The following is a 26,033-nucleotide window of genomic DNA, read 5'->3' on the forward strand; positions in this document are numbered from 1 at the left end:
TAGTTCTCTGAGGGGTAAAGTACAGTTCCTTTGAGAGATATGTGTGGTGTGCACTTTAAATGTCTTTTGTGTACTCGGGAGTAAGCCCTACAGGAGGCTTCTAAGCAAATGGGCATAGGATTGGGGTGGCAGCTTCTGGCGCAAAGCGCCTAGAAAACACAGACTAAAAGACAGGCAAACGACGCGGCCTGCTATAGCTTGGGAAGCCCGGCAAAGAATGGGAGGAGACATGTTAAAACGCGCAGATACCTGAGCCGCGTTGGGCAGCATGTGGGGCTGCTGCAGCCGGCTGGGTCGGGCGACCTTTCTTTTGACAGCAAAGCGGACAGGGGTCAGTGCGAGAGGCGGGCGAGGAAAGAGCCTGCTGGCAGGGAGCCACGGTCGCGAATCCATTCTGCGGCCGGAATCGGGAGCAGGCCGTGGCCCCTTCCGGAGTCCGGCGCGTAAGTGCCCCGGAGTGGGTGGGGAGAGAGGGGAGACGCCGGCGCGCGCGCTTCGGGGCGGGGTGGGGAGAAAGCACCTCTCCTTCCCTATACCGAACCGACAGCATAGTCTGACATTCGCAAGCATCAGAGTGTAAGATCAGATCCGCACTTGCATAATTCAGCAGATCTGATTGCTGGGATGGCTCAGTCGGTGGAGCATGAGACTCTTCATCTCAGGGTCTAGGGTTCGAGTTCCACGCTGGGCAAAAGATCCCAGCATGTCACGGGGTTGGACTAGATGCCCCTCGTGACCCCTACCAATTCTACAAGTCTGTCATTCCGTGTGGCATCCCTGACCATAAAATGTGCCCCCTAACCCAGTTATGTTTCATTAGTGGAACATTTCTCAATCCTAATCTTAGGATTAGGACGTTTGGCTCTGCTTGCGAAACAGATCCATTGCAGCCTCCAGATCTAGCTTCCTATTCCGAAAGGGGGGCGGGGGAGAGAAATTGGGCAAAGTTGCCTATGCTATATTTCGGCCTCATTCTTTCTTTGTAAAAGAGTAATGACCTCATGCCTCTGTAAAGCAGCTGGGGACAAAGGTGTGATGATTTTGCATGTAGGAAATTTTAAAGGAGGAAGTAGTATCTCAGTATCAGATCAGATGCTATATATTTAAGTTATTCCCTGATCAGAAGAGAAGGGTAAGCGCACACACATGTCACAAGAGACCTGGTGATGTGACAATGGGGCTTTGTGGGTTTGTGCTCCACAGTTAAGTAGCAACTACATATTTCGCACTTAGGGAGAATAGTTCTAAGCTGTTTTTATATCTTTCATTGCATTGGTTGTTTCCCTATATCTCCTCTTGAATGGGAGGGAGAGGCTGGAATCCAAGCCTGCTTTGTGCCAGGCTGGGAGCAAGGGTGGTTGGGGCCCCTCTTCTCCCTAAAAGGAAAACATTTTAAAGATACCACACAGTAAGTCCAGACTAACAAATTTATTATAGCATGTGGTTTTGTGGACTATAAAAATACTCTGAACCTGTAGAGTTTCACAACTCTCAGCAAAACACAAAAAAGCATTTTGCCAATCTTAATAACCCCTCATCTGGTTTAACCTAATCACCTTTAAAATGGTGTGTAGGCCAGCGGCCTATACCACATGATGTGTTGTTTGATGAAACACTTTCTCTTCTGAGTCTACTACTTCCTTTCAATTTCACCGTCCGATCCTGAGTTCTAATGATACAGAAATTATGAAAATCTATGAGTACATTTGACAATGCAATATTTTTGGGGGGAGGATACTGTGTGTCATGACATAGTGTGTCAGCTGCAGTGTGTATGTCTAAAAGTGTGTCACCAACATGAAAAGTTTGGAAAGCTCTGCCCTATAAAGCCACTGGCATAAACTGTGCTCACTGGTAACATTAGAAGTTGCTAGTAGATGTATTTGAGAAATGATGGTCCAGAGACAATATTGCTTGCTTGAGTAATAGCTTCTTCTCTTTACAGATCTAAAAACTGAAAAGCCAGACGTGATTGTTTGCCGTTTTTGCACTGCTAAAGATAAGGTCTCCTACAAAGAACTCAAGGAGTTGCTGCAATCCAAGGCCATTTTGCTTGTTGATGTTAGAGAAAAATGGGAAATTGAGCAGTATGGGAAAATTCCTGGATCCATCAGCATTCCATGTAAGCTTCCACACTTCCTGATCATGAGCGGAGTGAGGAGGAAATACAAGGCCAGCTAGCTCAAAACCTTTTACCTATGTAACAGGAGATATGTAAGGTTCACCCACATATCATGGATTTTATGACCTTTTGCACTTACTTGCTTTATAATGATTCATCATAGTCAGCTGCTTAATTCAACAGTCAGTCTTTGTTTTTGTAGTGGGCGAGGTTGTGGAAGCTTTGCAGATGGAACCGGTACATTTTAAGGAGATATACAATCAAGATATGCCTTCTAAATCAGACATTTTAGTGTTTTCCTGTATGGCAGGAGTGAGAAGCATACAAGCTCTAGCTGCTGCAAAGTCTCTGGGTTTCAGCAGGTGAGTATATATACTCAGGGACAAACTGCATAAATGTATCTTTACTGACTTCTACCTCTGCTTTAATACTTACCCTGATGTTCTACTCTGAAGTGTGGTGAATCAATAGCTTTTCATTCCATGACCCTGATCTTTGCTTCTAAGTAACTTGTTGCTCAGTGAAGACCTAGGCCCGGCACCACTGAAGCAAACCGGATCCTTTGTCTCCTGCCATTCAAAACTTATCACCCTTGCCATGAAATTTTAATCATTACAGTTGCCAGTAGTCTGTGCCATCTATTTGTGCAAGTCAGTGAGGTTGAAGCAGGACTGGTCACTCTAGTCCTTTAAACAAAAAACAAAAAAACTAGGTCAGCTTGTTTTAAGTTCTTTGGAATGCTACAGGCATTTCACTCCATAGAAGCAATAACAAAAAGTAATGTTCTCGTGCATGTAGGATGACAGCAAACCGCCTAGAGCAGTGGTGGGCAGAACATAGATCAGGATCTACTAGCAGCACTCTGAGTGACTTGCAATAGATTGTCAAGGATTCCTGGCAGCCAATCGTTTAACAGCCACAACAAAAAAATGTCACACACAACACCTACATTAGACTGCTGAAATGAAGACAGCTTGAGATAACTAGGATTTTTTTAATGTACAGAAAGACTGGCGTTCAGCTCAGTACTGGTACACTAATCTCTGTGCTCAGCAGCTTCCCAGAATCTTTAATTCTAAGTGTATGTATTTTTCACAGGGCTCCATTTGCAGTAAATATAGCTATAGAGCCGTAGCTAGGTGATCTTGCACCCCTGGCAAAACCGTCCAGATTGCGCCCCCTAGCCACGGACAAATTAGCTCTTCTTTCCACCTCTCCTCTACCCATTCAATTCACCCTCTATTTAAAACCTTTTCTTATGAGGCAATAATATTTTTATTTATAGACATATTTATGGACATATTTTAGCTGATTTTGTGTCCCCCCACCTGCAGCCTTGGTGGGGACCCACCTCACCACCCCCTAGCTACAGCCCTGCATAGAGTAACAGATCTTCCTTGAAGATAGTACAGTGGTACCTCGGGTTACATACGCTTCAGGTTACATACGCTTCAGGTTACAGACTCTGCTAACCCAGAAATAGTGCTTCAGGTTAAGAACTTTGCTTCAGGAGGAGAACAGAAATTGTGCTCTGGCGGCGTGGCAGCAGCAGGAGGCCCCATTAGCTAAAGTGGTGCTTCAGGTTAAGAACAGTTTCAGGTTAAGTACGGACCTCTGGAACGAATTAAGTACTTAACCCGAGGTACCACTATACATGGAAATAGAGGCAACCCCTGATTTGTGTGGGGATTGCATTTCAGGTCATCATCACATGCAACAATGAAGCATGCATAAGCCCATTAGGCCCTCTTCTGCCCCCTTTTCCAGCTACTTCTGGGCCACCTTGGACGCATGTAAATCAGTTGTTGCCTTCAATCTAAAACTGCCACCTGCCACTTCGCAGCTTTCCTCTTAAAAGGAAATCCAATTGTGATTTTAAAAAACATAACTAAGGTGATACCTTATTCTGCTTTGCTACATCAAAGGTTCTGCGTGGACTCTGCAGAATCTTAATACCTTTGGCTGCTGTGACAAAAACCAGAATTAAAAATCTTGTATGGGCTGCAGCCAAATCCGGTGGTGTGATTAATAGTTTTTACTCAATAAAACTGTATCTGTTTTGCAAAATGAACTATTTGTTTAAGAGGCTATTGTGGGTTGTGTTGTTTGAGGAAGACATATGCATGCTCCTTTGTTTCCTTGTCTTATTAAATAATAATTGTTACACCAGAGAATGCAGCAGAAAGTATTTTGAATTTGGATGTAGAAGGTTAACATTCCCGTAAGGTTTTGAGCCCACTGAGTTCTGAGCAAATCAGTGATCTGGCCAGTATGTTTTAGAGAAAGGATAACTAACTAAAATACTTTGTACAGTGTGAAATGTTAAGATGCTTACTTTATGTGCTTGCAGAGCTCAGAATTATGCTGGTGGCTTCAAGGAATGGGCTGAGTATGAATCTTCTGCGGGGAAATGACGTCAGGAATAGTGACCTATTCAGTATCCTCATAGTACACAGAGTGAAGGCTAACTTTTATTAAGGATCTATATAGATTTAGGAACTATTTTGTATAGCAGTATATTGGTTGTGTTACACAGCAGGAAAGAACTGATACCTGTTTTGAATATTCAACCAGGCTATTCCCCATTATGGAAATATCTTCTCCAAAATTTGAATATTTCCTCTTAAATAGTTTTGCTATTTGAATGAAATTTGCAATGGATCAATATAATAGCCTAAATAATAATCAGGTTGTTCTCTTAACACTGCAATTAATTTCAAGTCTTACATACTAACTGAATTTTGGTTAGTTGTGATTTCAAATTAAAATTGTGCATTTTAAAATTAGTAATTAGACACTTACTTCAAACAACTTTAGCTAATTTTCCCAGTAAGTTTTCCTGCACATAAAACAGAGCTCAAATGTTTATCCAGCATGTAAGAGGTAACCTTGGTTTCTTCTTCTTGCTTTTAAAGTCTTTGACTCTTTGTATAGCCCTGCTTTTTGCTTTCTGATAATAAATGCTCGTGGAAGTAATAGTGTGTGGAAACATGTTTTTATCCATCAGGGGAAGTGCTCATAGTATGAATACAATATGCTACATCTACATAACCTATTACTATTCCACAGTTAAATCAACAATGCAATCATATTTCCAATTAAACAACTTCCACCGATTTCAGCGGATCCTGATTCCATTCTTTATTTATATATCTGCAATACCACCTTGATTTATTTGTATCGTTTATTTATCACTCCAGAATAAAAGAACCAGACAAAGTTGTCAATTTGCATTTGTTTTTATTCCTACCCAGCTAGTTCATATTACAAATAAAGTTTAAACCCTCAGGGGAACAAAATTAATTTCCATATGGCTAAGGACAAGGTGTCTTCAACCAATCATGTTAGCACGGGTATGGAACAAGACAACAAAATAAGCAGAACAAATAAGGAGAGTATGAAAAGGCCAGAAACACATCACTTCTCACAGAAGTGTTTTCGTAAGTCAGTATCCAAACACGCTTTATAAAAATAACTTACAGTTAAGTGCAAAGAGCCCAATCACTTGCATACAAAAACACTTTGGTTACACTTAATTGAATGACAGATCAAGTAGAAGCAGGCACTGCTGCTTTTTAAAAAATCAAGTTTTAGAAGAAGCACCAAGTGACAAGATTCTTCAAACCAACATTCCTCTGGTTTTGTACCAGTTTAAAGTTGTTCTCTGGGATGAAAAAAGACCTAAGACTGAAATCCAGTAGTTATTTTTATTGATTTTGTTTCAGGATAACAAACACTTACTTCATTATGAAATTGTGTGTGCATAATGTTCATTAAAATCTAAAGGCTTTGAAGCAAATCCCATTTTCAGTGGAAGGTGTGCCTGAGTAAGGAGCACAGGATATGGCTCCTTAAGTAAGGAGCTCCAGGATATGGTTTAAAAAAAATTAAGCCTCTCTAGTAAAATTTTTACAGTAATTAATAAATAGTTTCCTACGGAGTAAGTTTTATTTTCATCTGAATACTTGCTGCTTTCTTAAGAAGCCTCTGTTACGATGAATGATTTGTAACAATGAAGGCAAGCTAACTTCTATAGCACACAACACATCCACCATTACCTCAAATATTATTCAACTTGATTGGATTGCAAAGTATGACTTAATAGTTTAGCACTTGTAAAGGTTGACATTTTCCTCCCTACAACAGCCACAATTTGCATTAGACATATTGCACTTTTTTGGGTACTGGATTTCAATTTCTGCTAGCAAATTATAGGTACAGACTAAGACTGTCTTGTTAAATTTCAGGTGAGGAATGCAAAACTATCTTACTCTTTGTTTAAGGAGTCTTTTCCTTTCAAGAATTTACTGAAGAAGTGCATTTTCCTTCTTGTACAATATTCACTAGCATTTAGAGTATATACCTGGTCAATTAGGATTTCAAATCCAACATTTCAAGCCACCTCCTGTGGTCAAACTGGTATGGGGGCAAGAAGATCCAGTTACTCACCCAGCTTCGTGATAACAGATTCTTTAACTCTTCATTTTTTAAAAAAACAACAACTAAAGTGTTGAATGCTGTCCATACTGAAGTTAATCATGTTTTTTCTAGCTTTATCCAGACTTTCAACTTGTTTGGAGACTGAGAAGTGGTGTTAAATGTGTTAGTGCCACAGTTCAAATGGGTGTGTATTTATGGAAAAGTTTTCAATATGCTTGACAGAAACATTCTTCAAGTTCTTTCTGAAAAGACATTATTGAAACCTTGTGTTCATGTCTTCCACACAAGAAAAAATCCATCATGACATAATCCAAAGTGGTCCACAATGAGTTTCTTTGGAATGACTTAAGACTGGCTGTAGCTAGAATTCTGACTTCCATTTGGACCTTGGTCGCCTTCACTGTTCGGAACAAAACAAATATGGATATATTTTTTAAAAAATATTTCTTTTACTTGTGTGAATTCATTTCATGAAGGCATCTCTAATGTAACAACAAGGCAGGAGATTACAGTCTTTATTCTACAATCTTGGAAGCACAAGAAGTCACAGTGGACGAGGTCAATCATCATGCAGCTCTTTAATTACATTTACTTCATGTGAGAGCATACAAGAATTTATTCTAGGAGAGCCTGTGCAAGTGGCAAAATGTAAATAGCACCACGGAAATTTGCCTCAGACTCCTATAAATTGTGAGTCTTGCTTAAATCATGACTGAGAAAATTTAAAAAAAAAAGTTTTCTGAGTCCTTGTAGCTTTTGTCTTCATACTTTCACTTAGTTATGCCAACAACTGCCTGGGTAGGGAGCAGTGTGGTTATTAAAAAAATTGTTTGTTCCTGAAATGCACATTTGTTTTTCAAAAATCAGGTATAGAATTTAGCCCACACAATGATCTCACACTCAGCTCATAACCAGAGTTGGAAGGGGCAAAGGTTATGTATATCTTATCCAAAATCACAACAACCTATCCACCAACCCCTTGCCAGTAAGCCTGTGCTAATCCTGAGTATTTGTTATAAGCAGACAATGTGCCTGGTAAAAAGATCCCTGCAAACCAAAAAGCTTTAATATGATAGTCAAGGAACAATGTCACTTAGTTTACAAACATCCAATGACTAACAGTCCAAAACCACAGTTTAAAGCATTATGTTCAAGCACAGCCATTCATGATGTTCAAACAACATTGATAAAGGTTGTTATAGTCCCTGAAGATTCAGAAGGAGGTTGCCTATGCCTACACAATTCTGGAGAGTTACCGTATTTTTTGCACCATAACACTCACTTTTTTCCTCCTAGAAAGTAAGGGGAAATGTCTGTGCGTGTTATGGAGGAAATGCCTACGGGTGGCATGCCTACGGATTTTCCTCCTCTAAAAACTACGTGCGTGTTATGGTCGGGTGCGTGTTATAGAGCGAAAAATACGGTAACTCATTTCTATTAGGTAATTTCACAAAAGAAAAGCAGGAAGTTGTGTAACTGTTAACCTGAGAACTATCAAATTTCTAGCAACTAGGAATACATTCTGATAGATCTCTGGAATATTGTTAAAATTCTTGTTTACACTTTGGATACACTCTTCAGATAAAGAGAAATAGATATAGACAGATATAGAAATAGGGATAGATAAGTACAACAAGGAGAAAACAAAGTTTGAAGACACCTACCTGTTTGGAGGTGGTTTTGGTTTAGGCATCTTACTTAGAATAGTAGCCATTTCTTTCCTTTCATCAAAGTTCTTCCATTGTTCATACAGTTTCAAGATAACCCTGATTATTTCTAAAATCTAAACAAAAATATGTCTAGATGACAAAACGTAGGCATGTTTCTATGTGTCTGTCAGCAATAGGCACACACTTCATAGACAAGGAATAGGTCCAAAAATATTAAGTCTTCTGTTACCCTTGTATAGGACCTCTGTCTGTTTAAATTTAGTAATAATATATTTAATATTTTACCCACTGGGGGTGGGGAAGGACAAATTCTGAGCCTACTTTAAAACATTCAACATCTTAAGACATTGATACTTGGGATTATTTGGGATTTTTTACTGGGAATTAACATGAGCTTTGATCTTAGAGCATAACAGAGTTTATACTCAGAGATCAGTGCACTAGGAAATTAGCTGAATGGTCAGTAATTTCAAGAGAAAATAAACACGGCCTTCATTTGATTTACATCAGCCCAGTTCCAATACACATAAGACTTTGAAAATAAGCACATGCACCATGAAGTCTGCCCCCAAAATGACCAGAAGCTAGTCCGGTGTTCAAGCATTCTCAAGAAATGATTATAATACCTGGTCCTATGAAGCTACCACTTTACATGAGGGCATGTGGCTAGCATACATGTTTTCCCATTACACAATAAATTTGTACCTAGGAAAGAAAATGTATCTACCTTCTCCATATCAACAGAGAGCTCAGCAAACCACTGTCTAGCATCCTTTTGCTGGACAACACAAGCCACATGTAGACAAGCTGCAAGGGAAACAAATGTTGCATAAGGTTAGATAACAATACTCGCAGAATGATGGGTAACATACTAGTAATGGCAAAGGACATTTCCAGAACATGTTCTTTGTACCACTGTCTACCTCTCAAGAGAGGTTGTTTCCTAGTTGCTCCATTAGATTTTTTTAAATTAACACCATAAAAGCATTTCAGTTACTAAGTAAAAAAATGAAACTGAGGCTATGATGTCAACACCAGACTTTATATGAAGATGGCGATGGGTGGAACTCTGTACCAAATCATTCCATTCAAATAGCGATAAAGCACTTTTTAACATGTTACTTACCTAGAGCTATCATGAAAGGAGGGTACAGCAGACAAAGATCAGTTCTATACGTGTCATTCACTATCCTCCTGCACAAATAAAAGCAACCAATCAGTATGCTGCCATTCATTTCTTCACATAAAGGAGTCAAGGTAATATGCCACAAACACACCAGCTTATTTCTCCTTTAAACATTTACGTTCTCTTTGAAATCAGGATGTTGGTTATCATTATATACACATTTCATTGTATATTTTTTCCTACATACTTTGCAGTTTGGAACACTGGTTTAATTTCTTCCCAAATCCATTCCGGAAGTCCGTTCGACTTCCAAAGCATTCGACTTCCAAATCACGGCTTCTGATTGGCTGCGGAAGCCCCATCAGACGTTTGGCTTCCAAAAGAACGTTCAAAAACTGGAACAGTTACTTCCGGGTTTCGATCATTCAGGAGCCAAAACGTCCAAGTTCCAGGGAGTTCTACAACCAAGGTACAACTGTAATAGATCTGTATTCAGAGACATTATATGATGTCATCTTTCCTACTGCAAGACAAGGTTAGGGATGGTTTGAGGGCAGGCACCTTGCTGAAGCCACCTTGAGTTCCATGAAGAGCAGGGATAAATATACTAAATAAATAAAATAGTAATCAGAGTATCTAATTACTATGTGTTCCCCTTGGGTGTTTTGAAGAAAAGGCTGTACAGGTCATATGTAAAACAATCCAATGGCGGCAAATAAACCAAACTGGTTCCATGTGTTCTCCAGTATGTATTAAACTAATACTGATCCCCAGGAAAATGTCTAGATATTGGCTCACGTGGCTTTGGCAAACTGGGGAAAGTGTCTGCAAAGTCAGTTAGCAGACTTCACCTCCATTGTTGTATTTAATCTTGTACTCTTCCTCAGATGAACACACTCTTTAAACATTTTTATATTTATTACCAGGCAAGGGGTAGCAGCATATCTTCTTGGCCCATATCTTGCACATACTGGAGTAGAGGTCTATAAGGATGGTATACTATCAAACAGCAGTCCTGGAAAGATTGATTTTAAAAGGCCATTTAAAATTAAGTGCAGCACAAAGCTCACTGTCACTAGCAAGAATTCAAAACATCTGACTTACAAATTTAGGTGCTTCCTGCCTTCCATTCAACATGTTACTGTTGCAGCACCCTTATTCTGTCAAAATGAGGTCAGTAGTCTCTTTAGAATACTCCTCTGTAGAAGCTGACAGACTGCCTATCAGACTATGTCCCTCGGAGACACAAAGTGACACAACTGCAGCAAACAAAAACCTTATTTGCCCACAAACCTAAATACCTCACAGGAAAATGAACCTTGCGAAATAACAGCCTGTGTTTAAAACTGCATAAACTAAAAGCTTGCCAAAATAACTGGCACTAATTTGAAATTCAAGTAAGTTCTCGCTTCTCTTCTTGTAATATAAATGGGGGATTATGTCAGAGAGACTGTAGGAGGAAGATCCTCCTCCACTAGTTCAGAACAGAGATGCAATGTGCAAAGGTGCTATATATTGCAAACCACACTAAAAAGAGGCAGAATTTTTAACCACAAAGCACACCTTAGAACAGAGTTTTTAAAAGTCAAGGGTAATCTGACAGAGGCCACTTGCCAACGGTGAGCAGGGCCAAAGCTAAAGGTGGGTGGAATCCAGAGTATTACACTGCCTGTTGTCTGACCAACATGATGAACAGAGTAGCTATGCTGCCTGTACTGGTTAGCTGACTGATTGGAAGAGCAGTTTTCAGTACTTAAAATAGCCAAGAGTACACACATTTCCAGAGAAGTACTTATGAGATGTAAGAACATGACATGGGTCCCTGAACCTACACCTGTGGTTAAGTATTTATAGTACAGTGGTACCTCAGTTTAAGAACAGCCCTGTTTACGAACTATTTGGTATACGGACTCTGCAAAACCGGAAGTAGTGTTCCAGTTAGCAAACTTTACCTCGGTCTACGAACGGAATCCGAATGGTGGGGTGGAAAGATACCAGCAGCGGGAGGCCTCATTAGGGAAAGAACACCTCAGTTTAAGAACGGCTTTGGTTTAAGAATGGACTTCCGGAACGGATTAAGTTCGTAAACCGAGGTACCACTGTATATCTTACAAACTGAATATAATGTATTCAAATATCTATACAAAGAAACTATTTGGGTTTTATATGCAATTTGTGCAACTCTATTCTTAACTTCTGCTTAGCTTTAATGAACTACTAAACTATAAAAAGGAATGCTCCTTTCTTAGGGCCTTGCAGTGCAACTGGGGAGAGTGTGGACAATACTGCCTATTTAAAGGTAAGTGCTGTGAGTAATAGCTCATTTCATCCCCTTTAACAAATAGGAAAGCTGTATAAAGTTAAGCCAATGCAGAGGTAAACAGATGAACTTACCATTAATTCTAAGAGATAGAATTCACATTCTAGTATCTGCAAAAATAGAAAATAAGTTAATCATATCAAACACACTGCTCACATTAAAAGGAAGGAGGGAAAACACAGATCCTTTGGAGACTCGGTAAATCCATTCCACTCATCAATATATTGTAATGAAATTTTGTGCATAATACATTTTATTAGACACCAGTTCAACTGTTGCACCCATTTACAAAAGGGCAACGTAAGTGATGCACATGAGGGAGTAAGTTCCACTTATCAATTGGTGGAGCTTACTTTCAAATAAATCTATTTTTGGTGGAGGTGCCAATGTACTAATTCAGAGATGATATGCTAATGCAAACTATATCACTACAGGGTTACTTACATGGTTCATCCTATAAGGAAATTCCTTCGGAAAGGCATACGAAAACCTAGTTTTCACTGCAATTAAAAGAAGTCAAGAGACATTTTTTTAAAAAGAGGATCAAATTAAACCACCATGTTTATTTTTCATTGAACTCACAAATCTCACAAGACTAGATATTGGATGCATTGTTTTACATTTTCAAGCACCTGGAAACTATGTATATTAGAGCATATGGACTTTTGAGATTACCTGACAAAATTCAGGTACAATAAAAAACTACTATGAAAGAATGTGAATAAAATAATATTGCAATGACGAAAGCAAAGGATAGGTGGGTGAGAATAGGTTTTGAAATTTATTTTATATACTTTGAAAAGTAAGTTGGTATGGCTTTTTAAAAGAAAATGTTTACCAGCCTCTGAAAGCTTACCAATTGGTATGGAAGCATTTACCACTTTCTGGAAATTAGTTTTCTAATATCATGCATGTGCAAATATCTATTTTGCAGAGGGGTGAGGGGAGACAGACTTTAACCAAGTATCAAACATACTATGGATAAAGAAGTTCATTTTCATTGCTGCTGCTGAGATTGAAAACTGATTTCAGTTAATACTTAATCTGTTTTATTTATCTCAGATAGTTATACTATTTAATCCCCAAAGTTTCTAAGAAATGCATTGCTTCCTATGAAAAAGACAGCATTTTATCTATAACTATTATGATGACTATTTCACCTATGATAAAGCAGCAGAAAAGGACATGATTTACACTTACATACTGAAGTAGCAGCAGATATCAACCTTGTATTTGAGACCACACCAAATTCCTAAAGCAAAAAAAAAAGAAGAAGTCACACTGGAAGGTATTCCACACTAGAAACACACTGTGACAAATTGCCTGTCATTATGATGGGTGAAAGGAAGGTTCTCTTGAGAGGCTTGTAGGCAAATGCTGAGCGCTTTCCAAGACAGGCTGACAGAATCCGAGGCCAGCCATGCCCAGCTCCACTGCAGCTTATGGTGAACAGGTGTAAAAAGGTTCATCTCCACCTCACCCTACTATAGTCACAACAACGCTGAAAATAATAAAGAAGCCTGTCAGAGAAGGAATCTCTTTTCTTTCCCATCAGCAGAATATCTTTCAATTGCAATGCAGCTGCCAAGATGGCCCTCATACCTAGCTTCTGTAACCACAAGGCAAGAAAAGCAACCTGTAGCACTGGAAGCATGGTGTGATCAAGGGTCACCATTTATTCTGAATGTATGAACAGCCAAACACCAATAATGATGGAGGGAAGGGCACAAAACCCTTGGTGGGAGAAATGCTATGCACTTTACTAAATCCTAGAATCTATAAAGACTGAGAAGACAAGACAGCAACTCAGCCAATAGGACAGATTAGAATGGTAATGAACTACAGTTCATCACCACCACTGGATCTTCTTTTTTAAATTTATCTTTATTGATTTTCTTCTTAAAGGTTAAACAACAACACATACAACAAAAGAAACCCTCCCCCTCTTGTAAGTGTGATGTAGCATTGAATAATGGAGCTCCTGTTTCTCCCAGAAGGACATGGAGAAACAAAGACACCAAATGCTCCAATTTAACTTTTCTCTTCAGGGTTAAAAACTAATTCCGCTCTTTTTTATACCAAATTTATGCACGCACAGAAAAATATGCTCTACGTACCTCTACTTTGGATGCCAAAAACACACACGTAGGAGCCATTAGTACCGGATCTATACTTTTTAGGGAATATCTGCAAAGTTACAGTACATGATTTTAAGAAGGCAGAAGGAGCAAATCACCTAGAGCACTGCTTTTTAGAAAAGTTACCACCAATAATGCAAACCGCTTTGAGGTTGTTGTTTTTACAGTCAAGCAGTGTATAAATTTTATTAAATAAATTAAATTAAATTAAATTAAAAAATAAAAGGTTTGCATATATTTGGACAATGGGGTTGAATTGAATGGTATCACTCAGCTGACAGGAAGACTTCCATAAGCAGAATGGGAAAGGTAGCAGTTTTTAGCCTTCCCTCCTGCAGCCCCCACCCCTCTAAATCTGTTTTGCAGGGTCTCCCAACCCTCTGTAGCATATTTAGTAGGTGGAGAGAGACTGTGTGTGTTGTGTTGGCATTCATCTGTCTCAGCAGACAATGGAAGAGTGTGCCACTGGGGGTAAAGTCAAACCGTTAGAGAGTTGCATTGCCTGCTGTGGCTGTAGAGGCCAATATGGGAGAGATATTTTATTACAGCTGGGGCAGATGAAGGCATCTGGGATCGCTGTTACAGAGGCACCATGGCATTGTGGGATGTAATAACTGAAAATTGCTACCCTTCCCATTCTGCTTACAAAAGCCTTTCATCAGCTGAACAGTACCCACTGGAAATGGCTACAAACCAACTTATCTGTTAACTTTTGAATTCTGTTTAAAAAGGAAATATATATATATATATATATATATATATATATATATATATATATACACACACACACACACATACATACTAAAGTGGTCCTACCTGGCATAGAATCTTTTGAAGTAGACAGTGGCAGTGGCAATAACTTGTTGTCTTAATTTCAAATGTTCACCTAAAGCCTGGATAACTTACAAACAAAAACGAAACAGAGTTAAGATTTTTAAAGAACAATTTGCATTTTATCAGAAGTGGTGAAGGTTATCTCCCTTGGTGCTGTGAAACAATCAGTATGCCAACATTTCTACACTGTCATTACAATCAGATCCTATCCACATTTATTCAAAGCCCCAATGATTTCATGAAATTTACTGATGCGTAGGACTGCAGCCTTAATATGTAAAGAGTTGTCAAGTTTAACCGAGTCATCCTCTCAGGAACCCTAAAAGATACATCAATCATATTTTTACATATTGAGACCATAGCACAGTTGCCTGGTTCATATATACATTTTCTAGACTGCTAAACCATAATATAAAACATTATTTAATATCCTCGTCAGGTACTGACATTAAACCAGAGGTCTCTGTTTCAGACATACCAGGGAACTACCAAGGAACAAATGGGAATGTGGTCTTAATGGTTGTTTCTGGCTGCTAAACTGAAATTTAGCAAGCCTGAAAATGTATGGCTGAACTGGATCATTTCCCCACAACTACCTGAGGGATTAAAAGGTGATTCTAGATCTAAGTGTAGCATGCTACCCACTAAGTCAAACTAGTTCAAACACAGATGGCACTTAATTCCAACATTTAAAGATGGCTCCATGAAAGAAGAAGAGGAATGTGACATCTCCATACAGTGAAGGCAACAGTTTGCTCTAAGATGTACAATTTAAGGCAACTCTCAAATCACTTACTCTAGACTCCTACAATTACATTACACATGCCTTCTGGAGATCCGTAAGCCCTCAGCTAAAAAAAAACAAAAAACGAGCCACCTCTAGCCTACAATGCTTAAACACATCACAACGCTGATGTTATTTGTCCAATGAATGAAGCTGCCAATAACAACATAGTTGCTGAATTTGGCAGGGCAGCAGGTGTTTGAAGTATGACATATTTAATCTAGGGAAAGGAGTGGGATGCAGGGGGGAGAGACACTAGAGGAAGTAGTCAGCTGCTCCATCACAAGCTCTGCCTGCCAGTTGGCCAAGAAGCAGCCCTGGTGTCAGCTGTGCAGGTAGCTCTTATTTGGCCTTCCAGGCAAAGGAGATGTGCCAAGCATGTTAGAAGCATCCGTCTGGGATCCCAAGCAGAGGTGGAAGGACAGAATGATGGAATGAAACATAAGGTGATTACTTGGTATTTTTCCTGAATGCCCTCATCCATTTATAATCTGAACATGGCAATGCTGTATCATTATCCTGCCATTTTAAAACAGCACTGCAAGTTATGCCATTCCAATTCACATAACTATGCACAGATTTTAAAGGCTGACTGCCAAGCAAGGCATTTGCACACATGATTAATGTTTAAAGGAACAACCATTACAATTGTGATCAACCTGATGCTGCACTGGAACACCATGAATAAATGCTGTATACATTCATGAGTACATTCATGATATCCAAATATCACGACACAAAAATCACTATACAAATATTCTCCATCCGGCCATAGCAGTTTCTAACATACTACCTCTCTTTCCCATATTAAGTTTACACAGATCTGCTACAGTGGCTAAGAAAACAAGCTAAGAACCAATAGATCACAGTGCAGATCTTACTGCAGCTAAAAAAATTCATTAGGCAGGCTTAACAAGCCACTACTTAACAGATAGCCTCTATGACAAGAAAGATCATCAGCAACATTTGCACACACATGCATAAGTCCAAACCATGTTCTGGCCTTACACCAAAGAAGAATCATACAAGCTGAATCCAAGTTAAATGCAGAGAAGTCTCTTATCAGTTTCCAACAAGTCTTCAGAATTGCAGAGGATCCTAAGAAGGACTATTAAAGTGAAAGACCGTAAAGGCTGGACTGTCAGTTTCAGCTCCCCTGCAAGTGCCATCTTTACATACAAACTAGGCATTATGTTATTGCCTTTAAACCAGGACCTGAAGGACTGTCACATAAAAATAAACATGTAGTAGATGCCCAAAGTTCAGTGTTAGAACACATGCCTTACATCCACAAGGTCTCAGGATGAAAACATATGCATAATGTCAAAAACAAGAAACCACAAATAAACCTGAATGCTATATTTAAGGTGAAAGATAAGGTCTCTTGGGGGAGCATGTTCATGTCACTAGGTACCTAATGAATGTTTCTTCTAAAAAAAAAGTTATGGTGAATTTGTGTATTTTAAGATATTAACACAAAAATAATTAATCACACACACAGTATGAAACAGTGGGCTAAGTTAAAAGTGAAACCATTTTTACCATTTGTAAAAAATATCTGCAGCTTCCAATATTCTTCTTCTGCCAAAAATTTTAAGTCCTTCTGGCGTTCCTTCAACAGATCTTGCTTATCCAAAATCCATTGTAAGCTACACAGAAAGTGGAGAGAGAAGAGACAACTTTCAGTATAAGTTAGATTATACCAACTAAACAGAAGGCCATTGTACCACAAATAGAAAGGAGCCTACGTTTCAGCTTCTACTACACAGCCTGATGCAAAAGCCACAAACTTTCCTAGGTATTCAGAGCCATACTAATTTGTTCCCCCAGCACCTCTTACATGTGCCACAAGAGCCAGCAGCTGCAAGAGACAGCAGCAGCAGCCAAGCAAGGAAGCCCCAATCTGTGACATGCTTCGGCAGAAATTTCCTCTGAGGCCTGCTGGGGCCGAGAGATTCAGCTGCAGAGCAGCATCTGGAGTATCTGAGAATGAGGAAGAAACTTGTATATGTCTTCGTTCTGCCCTAGTAACTTTCTGTCTATTTTATTGTATTTTAAATATACTGCTAGATGCCTCAAGAACTCTGGTTAGTAAGCAGAATATAATTTAAATAAATAAATGCTATGCAAAGCATGCATACACCTAAAAATTCAATCCAGCCTCTCTGCCTGTGGCACCTGTCCCAGAAGTATCTCAACATCATCATGGTTTTCAATTATGTGTTTACATATATTGTTTTGGGTTTTGAGATCAGACTTTCTCACAAATAAACACATTTAGAATTTAGGTGCTGGTAGATTACACATAAAAAGTGGGCAAAGAAGGATAAAATGACTGCTGCAATACTGAGAATTATCTCCAGCCAGGTGAAATCTTCTATTTGTAATTGCTAGTTTGCATTATCCTAAAAGATACCCATTCATTTTCTGTCAAAAATTTATGAACCTGAGTCAAGTCTTTTCACCATGGATATTTTTTACAAGCTTTCAGTTATTTCAAGGGTAGCCAACATGGTGGCCTCCTGATGTTGCTGGACTACAACGCCCACCTTCCCTGACCACTGACCATGCTGGCTTGGGTAGATGGAAGTTGGAGCTCAACAACATCTGTAGGGCACTAAGTTGGTTACCCTCAAGTTATCTGCTGAAGGTTCTCTAGCCTCATAGTATCACAGTGCTCTATTCACCTAAGACCTTGTAGGTGGAGGTGGTAGGGAATAAGCAACCCAATTCTTGGGAGGTAGTACAATATTCACTTGTGCACAGATACAGTATGCAGATACGAAAGCATTTGAAGAAAGGAGGGGGAAATGATGAATTTAAATGGACAACATTCCTCTCATAGTAAACACTAAATAGATATCAGAACATTCCACATTTTTCTCATTACCTGTTTCCATCCAAAATTTAAATAACTACTTGTTGCCTTTCCATTCGAACCAAAATAGAAAATAAAAAACTGTGTGCATAAAGCGATACTAGTAGGAAGGTTCAGTAAAAGACATCAATAGTTTGTTAGGTTTTTTAGCTCCACAAAACTCTTGGGTGGGGGGGGGGTCTTTACTCAATTCTGTAGTATACAGCAGGCAGCACTTTTACTGTGTCAAAAGCACCTTGCCCTACATGAGCTGTCGCCTTATCAATGCCACATGAAAGAACACAAGAAGAGCCTGCTGGATCAGGCCAATGGCCCATCTAGACCAGGATCTTGTTCTCACAGCAGCCAACCACGTGTCTATGGGAAACTTGCAAGCAGGACATGAACACAACAGTACTCTGCCCACCTGCGATTCCCAGCAATTGGTATTCAGAGGCATACTGCCTCAGACAGTGCATGTAGAACTGTGGCTATTAGCCTCTAATAGCCTTCTCCTCCATGAATTTGTCTGATCCTCTTTTAAAGCCACCCAGTTTGGTGGCCATCACTGCCTCCTGGGGGAACGAGTTCCATAGTTTAACTATGTGCTGCATGAAGGAGTACTTTCTTTTATCTGTCCTGAATCTTCCAGCATTCAGCTTCATTGGATGCCCGCAAGTTCTACTGTCATGAGAAAGGAAGAAAATATTTTCTCCATCCACTTTCTCTGCACCATGCAAAATCTTATGAACTTCCACCATGTCACTTCTTACTGGCCTTTTCTCTAAACTAAGAAGCCCCATATGCTGCAACCTTTCCACCTAGGGAGATTCTCCATCCCCTTGAACATTTTGGATGCCCTTCTCTGGACCTTTTCCAACCCTACAAAGTCAGTTTTTGAGGCAAGCTGGCCAGAACTTTACACACCGCACCATAGATTTGTATGACTCTCTATAAGGGATTTTCCATCTGGAAAAACACAACAGCACACACAGCCAATTTCGTCCTTACAGCCAGTAGAAGAAAACCCACAACAGCTTTGGCATAAAGCCATACAAACATATAACAGTGTAAGAATTCATATTTTCCCCAAAAGCCTCAACCTCCAGGCACACCCCTTCCACCCGCAAAGCCTAATATTCGCTGCACTTAATATTCCAACGACTACTACCTATGAAGGACCTGCGGGGGAAATTTGCCTCGCCCGCCTTTTCTCTCTCCCCCCCCCCCCCCGCCATTTGTGCCTCCCCGCCCCAGTAATCCGGCACAGCTTTCGCTTCCCATCTCCTAGATGCACCCAGACCCGTGAAAACAGCTACTCACTAATGCGAGCTCTGCCAGAAGTTCCCTGCCATGTAGCGGAGTCGGCGGGAGCCTTTTCGTTTCTGGTTGCCCAGGCGGAGAGCACAGACGCCGGTACCGGTGCAGCCTCCTCTGACGCCCCCCTCCCGCCACTCCAGGAACAGGAACAGCTTCAGCGGCAGGAAAGAAGAGCCTGTAATGAGCGGCAGCGCTCCTAACAAGCGGCAACCTCGGTTCTGCGTGCTCACCCCTTCGTCGTCCGGCAGTTCGCGGCCGCCTCGCAAATCAGTTCCGCAGCAGACAAGTTCCGCCCGTGAGGGGTGGGGCGGAATGGAAACTCAAAATGCCGGATTTCCTCACCCTCAGCTGTTCAAGGGTGCATCAGTTAAGTTTTGCCTTGCCCTAGAGGGCTTTTGCTCAAAATGAAGTTATTTAAGCGAAACGAGTGCACATTCATTGGGGAAGACAGGTTACGCCCTGTCTTATGTTCACTGTTATTGTTTAGTCGTTTAGTCGTGTCCGACTGTTCGTGACCCCCTGGACCAGAGCACGCCAGGCACTCCTGTCTTCCACTGCCTCCCACAGTTTGGTCAAACTCATGCTGGTCAAACTCATGTTCACTAAGTCCCACTAAACCACTAACCAGCAGACCGAGATTAAGAACTGTGGAAAGAGAAGAGTTTCTGTATCCGGAGAGAGCATTCTACCATGACAGTTGAACATAACAAAAAGTCCAGATGTTATCCCTCGAGCAAGGGTGTAATTCTGCCCTTGCATATTTTCAAATCACTTAAATGACAATCTTACCTGAGAAAGGGGATTGCCTCATCCTGTGTTTTTAAGTCCCAAACACATCTCTTCAGACCATGCGCCAATATTTCTTTTTTATTATTTTTTTTATCCAGTCCTTCAGCAGAGATTCTAAGGCAATTTTTTTCACTACAAGTAAAAATTCTGGCCCTCATTCAACACACTGAGCAATCTCAGTCCTACAGAGGGAGCCGTTATCTAGCCGTTCACAGCTGGCAACATTCGTCCACCAAGCAATTCCTGAGAATCCAAAACGCACTGTTCCCAAAGCAACAGATTTCCCATGTTTTTCCTGTTATCTTTCTATTTTTCACATATGCTCATATGTGGCAATATTTCTGCTTCAAATATTGTGTGTTATTTGTATGCATTATCCTTAACTACGGTTTTCCCAGTAGTGATGTATGGAAATGAAAGCTGGACCATAAAGAAGGCTGATCGCCGAAGAATTGATGCTTTTGAATTATGGTGCTGGAGGAGACTCTTGAGAGTCCCATGGACTGCAAGAAGATCAAACCTATCCATTCTTAAGGAAATCAGCCCTGAGTGCTCACTGGAAGGACAGATCGTGAAGCTGAGGCTCCAATACTTTGGCCACCTCATGAGAAGAGAAGACTCCCTGGAAAAGACCCTGATGTTGGGAAAGATGGAGGGCACAAGGAGAAGGGGACAACAGAGGATGAGATGGTTGGACAGTGTTCTCGAAGCTACCAGCATGAGTTTGACCAAACTGCGGGAGGCAGTGGAAGACAGAAGTGCCTGGCGTGCTCTGGTCCATGGGGTCACGAAGAGTCGGGCACGACTAAACGACTAAACAACATCCTTAACTATAGTACAGGGAAGTCAAGCCTGACTGATTTCCCTTGGAGTAGGACAAACCCTGCTACAGGCCTGTATTGTCAAGCCCAGTCAGGGAGCCATATATGCCCTACTTAAATATCTGTTAGGTTACCAATCTATATGAAGCCTGGGTATATAATAAAGGTACAGATTTAAGAAATTTAAGTGGGATTACAACATTGTTCTTGCATCCATAGACTGGCACTGTGCTATTGCTTTCCCTCTGCAAAAGCATTTTCTGCGCTGTAGACAGTGATGTGGCTGATGGCGGTGTTTCCCCCCAGATCATGTTATTGCATCACCTACCTGCATTTCTGCACTACCTTTCCTGCAACATGCTATGCTCTTGTCATTATCATTCATCACTTTTGTAAAAATTATTTTCCTTACATTTTTATTGCATTATTCATATCCATATTACATTATCCAATTCTGTACATTATGAAGAAAATATACAATGATCCTTAAGAGGAATTATCAACAAAGAATTGTAAGCTTCTCTCAAGTGGTATTCTAACCTTAATATGAATAGTTAGAATAGGAAATGTTTCGATTCAATTTTTGGCACATAATAACATTGCTTTAAAAAATGTTTGGTTAAAGTGCAATTGCACCTGATTTTTTTGTTTTGTTTTGTTTTGCTCTGATGGTTGACGATTGCACTTTTTAACTTTGGAACTGCATGGCTGGGGGGGGGGGGAGCGGATATCCACACACATCATGAACCAGTGCCGGATTTACATATAAGCTAAACAAGCTATAGCTTAGGGGTCCACTCTCTTGGGGGCCCCAAAAAAATTAAAGGAAAAAAACAACTGGATGTACATTTCCAAAATAAAAAATAAAAAAATAAAAAAACTTACATACAGCAACAGTATTTTGTGTTGTGTAGGCTCCTATAATGTAAGTAATGGGCCCTGCCTGCTAGCCTACTCCCTAAAACATAAGGTATAAAGGGCCCCATTACCTTCAGTAGCTTAGGGCCTCATCAGACCTAAGTCCGGCCCTGTCATGAACCAGTGGGGCACTAGCAATATTCAAATAAAGTTCTCGGAGTGCATCATGGCCATGTGTTTCTATTGAAATAGTAACAATAATAATCTTCAGGGCTACATTCCACTTTGGCACATTTGCACACTTTTTGCAAGTCAGGGGAAAACCCCAGGTGGTATGGTTCTTGTTTACCCATAATGCTCTGGATATACTCACCTGTATTGTACTGCTGACTTGTAATTTGGACAGGGCTGAAAAACAGTCTTTCACAGAGGAATGCTCTAGCTTCCTTACACCGAGGAGGTGAGGCTGAGACATGTCTCTTGGCTTACATTTTATGTCCATTTCATAGAAGACATATCGCTGCATTAAAAATATTATTGGTCGCATAATACACTTAAAGCACTGACCTCTCTGCCTTCTCTCTATCTATCTTTCTGTCTATCCATCTAGCAACCTTCAGGGATGCTAAGTGTGGAAGGTGATGGTTTTATATTGTGTTTATATACAATAGCATGCCAGCCTTCAAGCATCACACATTGTTTCACTTGCACTTCCCACAATATGGAAGGAGTATAGGTAGCTTTTCTTTTCTTTCTGCAAAAAAATTATTAGTTTTTACAATATCAACGACAAACAAAAACATAAAACAAACAAGACATAACAAACATAAATCAAAACCTTATTGAAAATAACAGTTATTTACTTTGTAAAACGACTTCCTCGTTTCCCCTTAGTTGAATTTCATTGCATATCCTTATAACGGTCTTCCAAATCCCAATTTTAATACCCATTAAATTAAACATTAACATCTTTAAATCTTCTCCTTCTTGTATTAGACATATTATTTTATCAGTTAACATAAATACAATCCTAAGCCCATTAAGTATCTGGACGCTATTTCCAGTTATTTTAGCTTAACAAATTTAGCTAAATAATCATTAAATTTCTTCCATTCTTCGTGGTGTTCCTCCTCCTTCTGGTCGCGGACTCTTCCGGTTAGATCGGCTAGCTCCATAAAATCCATCATCTTCATCTGCCATTCTTCTACTGTTGGTAATTCTTGAGTTTTCCACTTTTTAGCTAACAAAATACGAGCCGCAGTTGTGGCATACAAAAATAGATTAACATCTTTCTTGGGCAATGTGTAGGTAGCTTTTCTAGCAGGAATGAGGAACCTTTTGCAAACCAAGGTCCACATCACCTTCTGGGCAACTATCTGAGGACTACATGCAGTGAGCTTGAGTTAGGCTACAATTCCATACCCACCAACTGGTCCCTTTTTCAAACTTAAGAAAACCAGGACAAAATTCTTATGCCAACTTGGATTTTTCTGTTACTGCAGATACATTAGCTGCCACAATGCATTTAAGGCATCATACAGTGGTCATGTACTATATGCATGTGCACACTGTGGCTATAAGGTAAAGGGACCCCTGATCATTAGGTCCAGTCGTGGCCGACTCTGGGGTTGCGGCGCTCATCTCGCTTTACTGGCCGAGGGAGCCGGCATACAGCTTCCGGGTCATGTGGCCAGCATGAATAAGCTGCTTCTGGCGAACCAGAGCAGCGCACGGAAATGGCGTTTACCGTCCCGCCGGAGCGGTACCTATTTATCTACTTGCACTTTGACGTGCTTTCGAACTGCTAGGTTGGCAGGAGCAGGGACCGAGCAACGGGAGCTCACCCCATCGTGGGGATTTGAACCGCTGACCTTCTGATCGGCAAATCCTAGGCTCAGTGGTTTAACCCACAGCGCCACCCACGTCCCGTACTGTGGCTATAACATAAGGCCTAATGTTGAAACAAGGGACGCGGGTGGCGCTGTGGTCTAAACCACTGAGCCTAGGGCTTGCCAATAGGTGGTTCGTATCCCCATGACAGGGTGAGCTCCCTTTGCTCGGTCACTGCTCCTGCCAACCTAGCAGTTCAAAAGTACGTCAAAGTGCAAGTAGTTAAATAGGTACCGCTGCGGCAGGAAGGTAAACGGTGTTTCTGTGCGCTGCTCTGGTTTCGCCAGAAGTGGCTTAGTCATGCTGGCCACATGACCCGGAAAAACTGTCTGCGGACAAACGTTGGCTCCCTCGGCCTGTAAAGTGAGATGAGTGCCACTGCAACCCGAGTCGCTCGCGACTGGACTTAACTGTCAGGGGTCCTTTACCTTTACCTTTTTAATGTTGAAACACGTGGACACAAATTCAAAGTGCACAGGATTGGGCTGCACAGCTCCCAATAACTTCAAAAGGGAACATATGTATGTACCCAAATATCTCCTTTTGTAAGCTGCCCTGGAAATGTTTTGGAACTTAAGGGGACGTGCTTACGTCACCATCAAATGCAAGACGTAAAAGGGCCAAACTCTGACGGGATGATACCCATTTGGACTAGGTCACTTTGGACCCACTTGCATGCTTAACAATTTGGCCTGATGGTCACTCACAGTCATGCAAAGCAAGGAAACTTTTTTTGCCACTTGCTGCAATCCTTCCCGTGCACTGCCCCCACTAGCCGGGCTTTAGCTCAGCTTCACTGTTTAGCAACGCTGCTGGTGCTGTAGCTTTTCCCACTCTTGGGAGAGTTCGGGAGGAGGAAAGGCCGGGTCCCCCACTTCATGCTGCTGAGACAGGGCAGGCATTTTTTGATTCCTAAATTAGTTGGTTATATGCCCTTGATCACCCCAGCAAAAAACTCAAATCTCCGTCCATCCTTACGCATTTATCTCTTTCCTCTCCGAATCCGTTCATCGCCCCACCCTTTGTTTTTACTCCGGATTAAGTGTGCCTATGGGATCACAATCTTAACCTTTCCCTGTGTCGACCCGCGCCTCTTCCATGCCCTTTCCTCGTCTCCATTCCCCCGCTGCCTTGCAATGTCTTCGACGGCGGCCGCCTCTCTCCAAACAAGCCGATAGGCGTCGCAGCATGGAGACGAGCGCAAGCGGCGGAGGAGGAGACTGCGGCGCGTCACTGCCGCGGCTGCTGCGGGTGTCCAGCCCACCTCCTCTCCGCCAGCGGCGTCGGACGAGCCAAGCAGCTCCGCACTAGCAGCAGCAAATTCGCGGCGGCTTAGTGGGAGAGCAGGCGGGCAGCAGGACCGACTCAGCCACCCGACGGCTTCGCACCGACCGGTAAAGAGAGGATCGGGGCGGGGCTTCGGAGAGCCGGGGAGGCGGAGCCCTGCGCTTTGCCTGACGGCTTTCCCGACGCATGAGACTCGGTGGGTCCCACCGCAGAAGCGCGCGGCTCCCGCAGTTAAAAGGGCAACGGCAGGGCGCTTACCTTCCCGGAGAATGCTCTGGTTACGTCGAGTAGAATTGCAGCTCCTCGCTGGAAACAGGCACGTCGAAGTCAACACAAAGGAAACCTCGGCACACGTGATGATGTCCCGTCCCTTGTAACTAGACCCTCGAGGCGCTTTGAATGCGGATCTCAAAGGCATCGGAAAAGTGCAGGAATTTTCAGGTCATTATGCCGAGGATCTTCGCAGCCTTCGTTGGAAATAAGCAGAGTCGGCGATTTCTGTAGTAGTCGCTTTCCAAAAACACGGGTGAATCGGATGAAAGATCTTCTTCGCACTATCACCGTTTCCTCCTCATTTTGGACCGCTTTCCCTCCTGTGACATTTGGCCCGGGCCGGGAATAGCATTTTGATGAAATGAACCACAAAATAAATTAAACCTCGATCAGAAAAAGGACAGAAACATGGGAGCTCGAGCCTCGAGAGAAGCGCATTGCTGTTGTGGCGTTTCCCCCTATAGTAGAGGAGAAGAGGATACTTCTTTTATGTTACAGTATTTC

General features: G+C 41.3%; 3 protein-coding genes across 4 annotated transcripts in view; 1 reads left to right on the plus strand and 2 right to left on the minus strand.

Moving 5' to 3' along the window:
- Window positions 1–360, minus strand: part of USP45 (ubiquitin specific peptidase 45) — a 58,434-nt gene extending 58,074 nt beyond the window's left edge. The window contains exon 1 of the mRNA XM_083608330.1: window positions 250–360. The gene's annotated coding sequence lies outside the window, so the exon portion shown is untranslated. The remainder of the gene's footprint in view (window positions 1–249) is intronic.
- TSTD1 (thiosulfate sulfurtransferase like domain containing 1) lies at window positions 269–5,349 on the plus strand (the record flags this gene model as incomplete). Its single annotated transcript, XM_083608450.1, has 4 exons — window positions 269–443; window positions 1,946–2,122; window positions 2,325–2,484; window positions 4,473–5,349. 4 exons carry the CDS (start codon window positions 269–271, stop codon window positions 4,534–4,536), a joined length of 576 nt encoding a protein of 191 aa, XP_083464576.1. The 3' UTR covers window positions 4,537–5,349.
- CCNC (cyclin C) lies at window positions 5,343–19,848 on the minus strand. Of its 2 annotated transcripts, none has more exons than XM_083608439.1 (12): window positions 19,615–19,848; window positions 16,977–17,083; window positions 14,633–14,717; window positions 13,796–13,865; window positions 12,879–12,930; window positions 12,123–12,178; window positions 11,753–11,788; window positions 10,282–10,373; window positions 9,359–9,426; window positions 8,960–9,039; window positions 8,227–8,345; window positions 5,343–6,962 (listed from the first exon to the last, which is right to left on the minus strand). In XM_083608439.1, exons 1-12 carry the CDS (start codon window positions 19,644–19,646, stop codon window positions 6,908–6,910), a joined length of 852 nt encoding a protein of 283 aa, XP_083464565.1. In that variant the 5' UTR covers window positions 19,647–19,848; the 3' UTR covers window positions 5,343–6,907. The 2 variants fall into 2 exon arrangements, with proteins under 2 accessions (XP_083464565.1, XP_083464564.1); XM_083608438.1 differs by having other exon boundaries at window positions 5,343–6,804; window positions 19,615–19,828.
- Between the last annotated feature and the right edge of the window lie 6,185 nt (window positions 19,849–26,033).

Source organism: Podarcis filfolensis (assembly GCF_964270895.1).
Source record: "Podarcis filfolensis genome assembly, chromosome: 3".
NCBI classification, from domain to species: Eukaryota; Metazoa; Chordata; class Lepidosauria; order Squamata; family Lacertidae; genus Podarcis; species Podarcis filfolensis.